The following is an 11,284-nucleotide window of genomic DNA, read 5'->3' as shown; positions in this document are numbered from 1 at the left end:
CTCATCACTATTATCGCTTAAAACATCATTATATTACGAACTAGTCAGAACTTAGGCAAGAGACATAATCTTCTAATCCATATGATACAGTGAGAATCAACAAGTGTACCCAAAAGCTACCCTCTCATATAAATTTCATTTCCATCACTTTTGTATCCGTCACTCGTCAGTCAACTACTCTATATAAGTTTGTATTTGAAAGTGGATTTCTGGTGTTCAATATGATATACTCAACCATATTAACAACAACAAAACATTCCTGTATATATACTACCTACCAAGTACCAAGCTAGTAAGATGCCTATCCTTGAATTAAAATTTTGACGCGTTTCTGAAGTTAATTACTGCATGTATCGTCACTAATAGGACTATATTTAAATTACTCATATACATTAGCATTAATATTACTCATATACATTACTATCCACCATTCACATGCTCACGTGGTGTATCTATCACGTTATCAATTATGAATATTAAATGAACCAAAATTTGTTAGGTTTCGAGATCACTGGATGAACGTTGCCAGCTTCGTGACCGTATATAAATAGTGGACTATAGTGAAAAAAAGACTGAATATATATATATATATATATATATATATATATATATAGTGACAATTCCAGTTTGCAAAGAAATGAAGCAAAAACAGACACCCATGCCATAGTCCTGCTGGTTTAATAGTACCCATTAAATTTTAATTTCTTCTTTCCATAACCAAAAACTACTATAATACTACTTGCACTTCAATATTTTTATAACCTACTATTGTCACATGGAAAGTGCTTTTTACATAAAAAAAAAAAGAGAGAAAAATCCATGGAGATTAACAAACACCATCGACGAAAAGAGCGAAAATAAAATAAAATGAGATCATGAGCATTCCTTTCAGGCTTTTACATTGCTTTTCGATATCCTATACTTCAATGATTCCTCCCCCATATTATATGTAACATATATATTAATTTTAAAGGTTGAATCCTCCCACGTATTATATGTGACATATATTAATTTTAAATGTTCAATTGTTCAAATAGTATTTAAATTTAACGTTTAACAAAAGTAATTTTTAATTAGATTTTATTTATTTTTTGATTAAATTTCAGATTAGTTATCAAAATCTATTTCGTTTGATGTATCAGAGAGTTAAAGACAAAAAAAAATATCACTTACCTGTTTATTCTAAAAGGATTAAAAAGAAAATAAATAAAAACCCCAATAGCTATGCTGAGCTAATGGTAAGAGATTTGAGTAGTTTATATAAAGTTTTTAGCTCAAAACTGTTACAGTAGTCATTGTATATATAATAAAAAAGACAATGTAAAAACTGATCACCAAATAGTTAATTAATAATTATTGCGAATACAAAGTGAATATTAGACATCTTTTTATTATGTCAATAGTTAATTAATAATTATTACGTACATATATGTGATGTTCTGTGGAAAGAATTTAGACACGTGCGTCCTACCAGCCAGCCAACTTGTTTGTTGATCAAATTCAATTTTCTAGTTTCTACTGCAAACTATGAATAATCCCTTTTCTCATTTCTTTCATCTTCTCTTACTGCTGTCTGCTAATTCTAATCTTAATTTTCTGTTTACTGTTTCTTTCTTCCTTCATATTTTATACGCTTCTTCTTCTTCAACTACTACTCTCTCTCTCAACCTTCAAAGCTTCAAACTCAAAAGCAATGGCATTTGATCCCGTGCAACCCGTCGCAAAGGTTCTTTTCTTATCACTTTTTTTTTTTTATTATATCTTCTTCTTCTTTGGGCTGGAATTGATCAGCATCTACCCTGAATTTGAATTATATGAATATATATCCTTTTAGTATGTGTAGACTTTGTTTGGTTTCTGAGAGGAAAAAAAAACTATTGGGAGGGAAGGAAACTGATGAAATTCAGAAAGAAAAGAAAAAGGGCTGAAAAAATGAGCTAAAAGAAAACAAGCTGAACATTAGGGGTTCTGGCATTCATGCTCTCAAATTGGCATACACTTGGTGTTCGATTCCGTCCGTATGCCAATTTCCTTGGACCAACGATAACCACACACCACGAGCAGGATTAATCTATGACCATTGAGGGACACCCGTTGTCTCTGAACTCTAAAGTATACGATTTGTCAAGTCTTGGATTACCGCAAGCACATTACAAAGCAGTTTTGCTGTTGTTTTCCATTGTTCTTTTTTCGCTGAATATTTTGTTGAGAGAGCGTCAATAGAAATAACAGAATTGAAATTATCAATTTTTTTTATAATTGTACTTGCTTGCCTATCAGCTAATTTTTTTTAATGAAATCAGAGAATTATGCGCATTTAGCTCTTGATTATTTATTTATTTTGTCTCTATAAAAAAATGAAATAAGAATAGGCTGAATGCTTGCAGTCAGATACTGTCACACTAACACATGCAGAGCTGTGTGTTGTTTTACTGGCAACCAAACTAATTTGTTGCTATCTTTTGGTGTTTATTTTCCCTTTCATAACGCTTGAAACACATTGACTTTCACTAGAAAGCAAGGTCAGGTGGTGAGATTGTGAGTGCAAGAGAGCCTCTGCTTAATGGGGTTCATGACTCTGAAAGCTATTCCGTCTCTGCTGCAATTCTCCCGTGAGTATTAGCTTTTAATTATTTTTTTGTTAATTTAATGCATTGCTTAGGAAATCTATCAGTCTTCGTTGTATTTCAAAACATACAAATACAATAGATACCTACATAAAGACAAGCTTTTAGCTTGGACTAGCTCTGTTAAAGGACTTTAATTTTTGTAGACTGTAAGTTGTGTTATGTTGAGGACTATAATTTCTTGATTGATGTCATGTTGAGCATGTTTACTGGGTAGAAAAATGTGTTAGATGTTACTCTTGAAGGTTAGGCTGAGGATGGCTGTTGCACGTTGCATTTTGCTAGGGAAGGTGTGATTACTCTTTTTTTTTACATCACAGATTTATGTCTCATCCACCATTAGAGCTGTTTGATTTGTAGAGTCCTATGTCCTTTTGGAAATATTTAGCTACATATTTAGATAAAGAAGCTTGTCATATTTGGTTTCTTAGTAAATTTCCATGAAATACTAATATTTTATTTTTAACTATTGTTGTGGTGGTGAGGGTGAAGGTGTAGGCAGCATGACAATGAATTGCTCCCAAGGTTATAATAGATGAGGATTAGTTTCCTTCATTTTAAAGAAAATTGATTCTCGTGGAATTCAAATTCTTGAATAGAGCAAATAGTATATACCTTTTGAATAGTTCTTTTTCTTGGAAATCATTTGATGTCCACATACCTATTCCACTTTGAGCTTTTAGTTACCCTCATGCCTTATCAAAATAATAAATTAGCTGCATAACTTGCTATAGGATTGAATTTTGTGAATATATCTTGTAATTTTTTTGTCTTTCTTTATAATTTTTCTGCTTGACATTGATGAAACAATTTGACAACTTCAATTAAGAAAAATGGCATTATTTCACGTTATGCCCCCATTGATTTTCTGATTATGAGTCTTGAATTGATAGTGTGATTCATTTTCCTTGAGTGGAAAAGAAGAAGAATAAAAGATGTCTATGCCTGTAGTCTTACCTAAAATACGTTTTAAAAATCTCAGATTTCTCTTCCCAGCTTTGGGTGGCCTACTATTTGGCTATGATATTGGTGCCACATCTTCGGCAACCATTTCCATTGAGGTACACCCTTCTACTATAATTTTGGTACTGACTCAACATTTTTATAATATTCATTTGGTGGCGTAACACCCTTAATAATTTCCTGATATTAAAAATTCCAGATTTTTCTGCTGTATTATCACTAGTTACTTTTCGTCTGTTTGAAGTATAATCTTATAGTATAGTAGTTTTTCATAATAGTATATCTGTAATGCTTTCCATATACTTCATTAGATATGGGTATGGTGATTAGTTGTATAAATCATAATCCATATATTGCATTATCTAGATCCATATCACAGAGGCTCAACCAGTAATGCATTTTCAGTTCTAATAGTTACTTGATCTCTTTAATTGGGTTTTTACAGTGACTATATTGTTTAGATATATTTTCCGCCCTATAAAAGTCATAGGGAGAGATACAGGTGCAAGAGCAGTACAACAAGGCTGGCTCAAGAGATATGATGGACAAGATTTATATGAGAAAAAAATATATGATTACAGCTTTATATTACGAATGATTTTTTTACTTTGTAGTTTGTAACCTTAAATCTATTTCCTTGGTGTGATCATCATTGTTATAAGACGTATCGAAATTTTGAAATATTGTTTGATACTTACTTGATTGGTGTTAATCCTGCCTTACTGCCATAAGTCTCAAAAGGTTAAATATCTAGGAAACAGTTTAAGAATGGACATTATGCATCCTGCTTTTCATACCTTGTCATGATCTTTATTGCAACCATCAGTTTTAGACATAAGTTTATTTTAATTATACATTTCCACTCAGTTATGGATGAATTTTATTGAGGTGGCATGCTATCCTTAGACAATCCACTTGTTCATTTTTGGATCTGTTAGATTTACCATATGTTAAACATGTAATGGTTAGTTGTCAACTGTTATAGTTAGCAAAATAATATCTCTAATTGAAGGATGTATTATCCTGTAGGTACTCTCTTAATGTATTGTAACTCTATGTATCTCTATGTATCAAGTTTTATGTGTGTAGTAAAACACAATTCTCTCCAATGCTCGAGTATTTAATTTAGTTAATTTATATCTAGTTCCAAAAACTTATTGATAGTAAACAGGCTGACTGTAGATATTTCCCATTATTGCTCTTAGCAATTTAGATTCCTATTACTGTATCATATGTGGTAGGGCTTCATGTTTCATCCACTCTAGTTCCAATTTTTTATAGCAAGTATACTAAAACAAATAAGTCTCTCATAATCAGTAAGTAAAATACTCATGATAAAATCTTACATAAGCACAATTTTTCTGTAGTTAAATATTCTGGACATGTAATAGGTTTTATACCTGTTAAGGAATCTATTGCTATGTACTTATGTCTCTTACAAATTATTTTTTCAGTATAGTCTGTCGTTTTTCATAGTGGAAAACTGCTGGCAGAAACAGGTCTCTGTTAAGTAGATTCCTTGTTACCATTGCTATTCGTATGGGTCACGGTCTTCTAGTGTGTAATTCATTCTTAATAGAAAAAGACTTGAAGGATTTCATTTTCCCCAAATGAAAAAAAAAAAAAAGACATAAGGATTTCATTCTCCCCATGAGTTAGTAGTATCTCAGAATGGAGCTTTTGGGAAGTCTACTCACTGGCAACAATAATAGTGTAGGCCTTTTCATTGTATAACAGAACTGACTTATGGTATAATTGTCTTTTCATTTATTCAAATTAAAATGTATGTATTCCTAATTCTAGTATAATATACAGAAATACAGATTCTTATGCTGACATCTATTTTTTGTTACTTTGAGAACTAGCTGTCATACTCAACATTTTCTTTGGAAGCTAATATTCAGTTGTATATTTTCAATGGTTTGCTTGTGTACTTTGCAGTCACCAACATTAAGTGGAGTATCTTGGTACAAGTTGTCTTCTGTTGAAATTGGTCTTCTTGTAAGTTTAAATTCAATTATTGGTTGTTTTTTCTTTGGTCATGGCTACATTGTCTTATTGTCATTCTTATGATTAGACACATTTGTTCACAATTGAAATTACTCCATATATATATTGATCTTGAATATAAACTGGGGCAATGGCATTTACTGTCTTTTGCAGACTAGTGGATCATTGTATGGTGCCTTAATTGGCTCTGTGTTGGCCTTCAATGTTGCTGACTTCTTAGGTAATTTCCCCTTTTGTCAGCTATCATTTTTGCTATTTCCTTCCCGGGTGAAACTGGTGTGACAAATTTGATTTTTTAGGTAGAAGAAAGGAGCTGATTGGATCTGCAGTAGTTTATCTTGTTGGAGCCCTTGTAACAGCATTAGCTCCTAATTTTCCTGTATTGGTGCTTGGGAGACTTGTATTTGGCACAGGAATTGGACTGGTATTCTCTTTTTCTCCCAAATATTACATCTAAGCTTGTTGGCATGCTCTTTTTCTCCCGAAAGCTACTTCTAAGCTTGTATATGTTAATTTCTGGTTGGTTAAGGTAGACAATTGATGATGTAGTTCAGTCTTTTGTCTTGTAACAAATAATGATTTGTGGGTGTGCACCTAACGGCTGAAGCTTTTAGGAGAGTTGGTTTTTGACTTGATATTAGAACTTCTATGCCCAAGTCCTTAGGAATTTATTGCTTCCCTTCATTCTTTGTAATTGAATTTGAACACAAGGAACGGCGGGTTCAACCCAAAGGGGCCAGAGGTAGAAGGAGGTGGGACATGGGTATGCCATGAAACTCCCATGTACTCATTATTTAATGGAAAGTTTTGTTTAAATGAAATAATTTTACTATTCAGACAAGATTTAACTGTACAAAATAAAGGAAAAAAAGTTAAAAGCAAGTAAAAGGAAAAGAAATAAATTTAAAAAATCCTTTCATATTATATATGTTTGACCCCTGTAACACTAATGAAGAAAAGAGAAAATAAACCTTGAATACTAGAACATAATATAAATATATGGTTGTAAATGTGTTACAAAAGACAAGGCACTTATACTAATACTAGACTCCTAATCCTAAGAGATAATTTTAGACATGCTATTAAACAATAATGATATTATGTCTGACAATTGGAAGGAAACATTTGTTGTTTCACTGGTAGAAAATCACATTTGGAGAGCGGAGAATGTTTTACAGAAAGACCGTTAATTTTTTGCAATTTAAATCAAACACCATTTTATTGGTACTTACACATCCAAAAGTGTTGTTTTATCAATATTATCTAAACAATGAAAGCCAATTCACTGGGTTATGAGGTTGACTCTTCTATTTTATGGGACATATCATCATGTACAGTTAAGAAAATAATTTTTGAAATTTTTACAATGGAATAAAACTTTAACAAAAGGAAAGGGGAAAAGAAAAAATGAACTATTTTGCATGTAAATGAATTTTTTTTTATCGGCAAATATTAGTTTGTTGGAATGTTAGTTTTGTTAGCAAAGGAGATCAAACCCGTGACCTTTTCTCTCTTTCCTTCTCCCTTAACCATCCGACCCACCTTATATCTCCTATGTAAAAGGAATTGTTAGTTGAAGAATCTGTGAATTGATATGACTTAAATAATGTGCTGTATATTTTGTCTATTATTAACTCTCAAGCAAGATAAATGATTTTAATTTTATCTATTTTAGGCAATGCATGCTGCTCCAATGTACATTGCAGAGACAGCTCCAACACCAATACGTGGACAACTAATATCTCTAAAAGAGTTCTTTATAGTACTTGGGATGGTTGTAAGTTCTTCAGTCTGGGATGACCTTAAATTTTCTTGTGTGTTCTATAAATGCAATAAGTGAATAAATTTTTTGAATTTTTCCTTCTAACACTGTATAGCCTCCTCTGAAATAATATTCTATCTAATTGCTTTCAGTTCTGAACGTCTTGGTATTACGAAAAATGACTACATATCATTTATCCAGGCAGGATATGGAATTGGTAGCTTGTTCGTTGAAACTGTAGCTGGGTGGCGGTATATGTATGGAGTTAGTAGTCCTATGGCAATAATCATGGGACTTGGAATGTGGTGGCTCCCAGCTTCTCCTAGATGGTTACTTTTACGTGCTATACAAGGAAAAGGGGATGTTCAGAATTCAAAAGACATAGTAATTCGTAGTTTGTGCCAGCTTCAAGGTCAAGCTTTTAATGATTCCATTCCTTGGCAAGTAGATGAGATTCTGGCAGAACTTTCTTATCTAGGTGAAGAAAAAGAAGCTACCTTTGGAGAACTGTTCCAAGGAAAATGCTTGAAAGCCCTCTGGATTGGTGCAGGATTGGTCTTGTTTCAGCAGGTATTGCAATCACTCCAATAAAATGGTAAAAACTATCAGAGCTGCCAGCATTTCAGTATACTTATACTATAGGCTGCAAATTATGACAGATCACAGGGCAACCTAGTGTGCTCTACTATGCTGGATCAATCTTTCAGGTATTATATTAATTTTAGTCAAGGAAAATTATTGCAGATTCATATAATCTATTATGTTGTACTGGTGAAGTAAAATAACATTGCAATTGAATCCATTTGGTAGAGTGCAGGATTCTCTGGAGCATCTGATGCAACCCGAGTCTCTATTCTCCTTGGGGTTTTTAAGGTAGATCTTATTTCCTCACATTCTTAGTAATTGTGAATTTGTGTTAAAACAAAGCAGTACTACAGTAGTTTTTTGTCTGTTTCATTAGTTATGTATAGCTCAAGGTATTCTACAACATACAAATTTGAATTATGGGTTGTCCTTATGATGTTATTGTTCAAGCTTTGAAATGTGATTTCATCCAACTCTTTCCGTTGTTCTTATAAAGTGCAATGAGCTTAGTGTATATACATGCTGTATCTGCAAATTCTATGCATGTAAGTATATGTGTGTCTTAATAAATCCTTTTATCAAAACGAGGAGAAAATTCCTTTTTCTTTTTGGTAACTTTTAATAGATTAGAATATTAAACATTTGTTGACACTACCTTCTGTATTTTCATTTTGAAATAATTTCACTTTTTCAAAGGAGGAATCATGTTTGTGAGTTCCAATGTTTATGCAAAAGTTCTTGATCATTAGTTCTGAAACAAGTCTTTGTTAAAAACAGAGCAAGTTCTGTGATACCATTACTTCTGAATCGTCTATTTTCCCATTGTCGTTGTCTTCCCCCCACCCCTTCCTTCTCTTTTTTCTTTTTGCGAAATGTTTAACCATCTTTTTCTGTTCTAGTTGATTATGACTGGAGTTGCTGTTGTCGTTGTTGATAAACTTGGAAGAAGGCCTTTACTACTTGGGGGAGTTTCAGGGATAGTAAGTTCCTTCTTGTTTCTTTGATTGTGTAGTAATATCCTGAGAAGAGAAAACTTCCTCAGTTCCTCATTTCTATCTCAAATTGAGAGGGTTATGCCAATCTGCTAATCAGTGCTGCACGGATGGTCATTCAGCTTAGCTAATTTACAAGAGAGGAATGATTGTGACATGGTTGATCATTGTTAAAAATTTAAGAACTCGTGTTTATTTGTATCACAGGTGATCTCTTTATTCTTTCTGGGTTCATATTACATTTTCTTGGATAATACACCAGTTGTTGCTGTAGTTGGTCTGCTGTTGTACGTAGGCAGTTATCAGGTGAATATGCTTTTTTATAGCATTCGTTAGATCAAATATATTGGAGTCTCACTTAGAGCCTGAGATAAGGAGTACCATTCTTTCTTATCGTAATGCTTACATCCAGTATCATTCTTATACCATGCAGTGTTATTTAAATGGTTCTTCATTATCTTTTTTCAGATTTCCTTTGGTCCAATTGGTTGGCTAATGATAGCAGAGATTTTCCCCTTGCGCCTAAGAGGTCGAGGACTAAGTATAGCTGTACTCGTCAATTTTGGTGCAAATGCCCTGGTGACATTTGCTTTTTCCCCACTGAAGGTGATGAAGATCTTGAACAGGAGATCATAAAATCGCCATATATTTTGAATGTGTCATCTTCACCATCATCAATCATATGATTGCCATATTTCACCAAAATCTGGTCTCATCATCATTCATAAGCATGTGATATAAATTGCATCGACCTTGTTTGTCGATTTAAATTGGTGTTCAATTGAATGTATTGAGGATCTTTTTCTCTTTCTTTTCCTCACATTCTATTTGGTAGATTAGGCTGTGCAGTGAAAAGAATTTTGTTTTCGTTACTGTGCTTGGCTGTTTCAGAAACATCATCTTGAACTTCCTATTCGGTGGACCCATTGATTTCATTAAAATTTCCTGCCTGACACTTTGTTTTTGTTTTCTTCTCAGGCATTATTGGGAGCAGGAATTTTGTTTTACACATTTGGTGTAATAGCGGTGACATCTCTTGTATTCATATACCTTGTTATACCAGAAACCAAGGGGCTTACACTAGAGGAGATTGAGGCCAAATGCCTCTAATCAGTCACCTTGTTGCCTCTATAAATATCTGTTTTTAGTACTCTGTTGCAACTTGTCTTGAATATTGTAATGACACATATTATATTAATAAAAATATGTAATGATGAATATAGGTTTATTTATTTATCAATTAAATGGTTTAAAAAGTTATAACTTGTACTAATCTCAAATATATATATATATATATATATATATATATATATATATATATATATATATATATATTATCATCAAAATTTAAACGTGTTTCTAACATGTATGATATATTATTTTATGCATTTAATATTAGTAGGATGATTTAACTTATTTTCTTATATCTTTAGGTCTATCATTTTCAATATCTTTAGTTTTAACTTAAATTTTAATATTTTTTTCAAACAAAATAATCAATAACTATACAGCCACAAAGTGTTGTGGATTCAAACAAGAGACTGACACAGAGTGAGAATGAGTGAGTCAGAGAGGTTCAATCAAACTATATTTGAAATGGAAAATGCTTATAGCATACTCATTTGGCATTTCCTTTTCAACATTTTATTATTAGGTAAAACTCTAAGTAGACTCTATTAACAGAAAATGACCCCGGGTTATTTAGTAGAATCATGATAGGATTTCACTTGAAATTAAAAAATATGTGTTGGATAAAATGTTGATGGCCTTCTTCAAAAATAAAGGAGCAGCAAATGATTATTAAGAGGGAAGTTTTCACGGGAATCTTTGGGCTAATGTGAGGTGATCTTTAATTACGTAAGAAAATTAAATAATTCGGAACAGAAACTAATCCACTAATCCAGGATAGGGAGAAAATCTTTGTTAATTGAATTACTTATTTCATCCAAATTGGGAATGGAAGTGACCAAGAAGAGGTGTGAGAAAGCAGGTAGAATAGTTAGAGCTGACATAATGGGATGATGTGAAAACCTGAGTTGCTTAGGAACTTCCTATCCTAGACTTGGTGTGTGTTAGGATTAGCATCCATGATCTACATTTGATCAAATTTTTACGTCAAAATGCACCAAAAGCAATTAAAAGTTACTTCTGTGGTCCATGTTAGAGTTGTGTGAATGCGAATCCAAATACGCTATTCAATGATGTCAATTGGAACCTTCTGTAGTATATATTGATCATGCTGAATTTACTTTCTCAGAGGCCACACAAGTTGGTCAGAGAATACTAGAATGTAAATGCATTGAGCCTGGCCACAAATTTAAGACACGATTAACTTAATTATTGCT

The 11,284-nt window shown here is 32.6% G+C and overlaps 1 protein-coding gene across 1 annotated transcript; it reads left to right on the top strand.

The window, feature by feature from the left end:
* The first annotated feature begins 1,459 nt into the window (after positions 1–1,459).
* On the top strand, positions 1,460–10,157 carry LOC100785992 (D-xylose-proton symporter-like 2). The gene is made up of 14 exons (XM_003540563.5): positions 1,460–1,726; positions 2,515–2,612; positions 3,610–3,688; positions 5,532–5,591; positions 5,754–5,820; positions 5,900–6,024; positions 7,276–7,377; positions 7,564–7,932; positions 8,022–8,069; positions 8,173–8,235; positions 8,847–8,927; positions 9,147–9,245; positions 9,408–9,545; positions 9,918–10,157. Exons 1-14 carry the CDS (start codon positions 1,694–1,696, stop codon positions 10,047–10,049), a joined length of 1,494 nt encoding a protein of 497 aa, XP_003540611.1. The 5' UTR covers positions 1,460–1,693; the 3' UTR covers positions 10,050–10,157.
* Positions 10,158–11,284: the final 1,127 nt, after the last annotated feature.

This window comes from Glycine max, chromosome 12, assembly GCF_000004515.6.
Source record: "Glycine max cultivar Williams 82 chromosome 12, Glycine_max_v4.0, whole genome shotgun sequence".
Classification (NCBI taxonomy): domain Eukaryota; kingdom Viridiplantae; phylum Streptophyta; class Magnoliopsida; order Fabales; family Fabaceae; genus Glycine; species Glycine max.
This window is presented reverse-complemented; position numbering and strand designations above follow the sequence as displayed.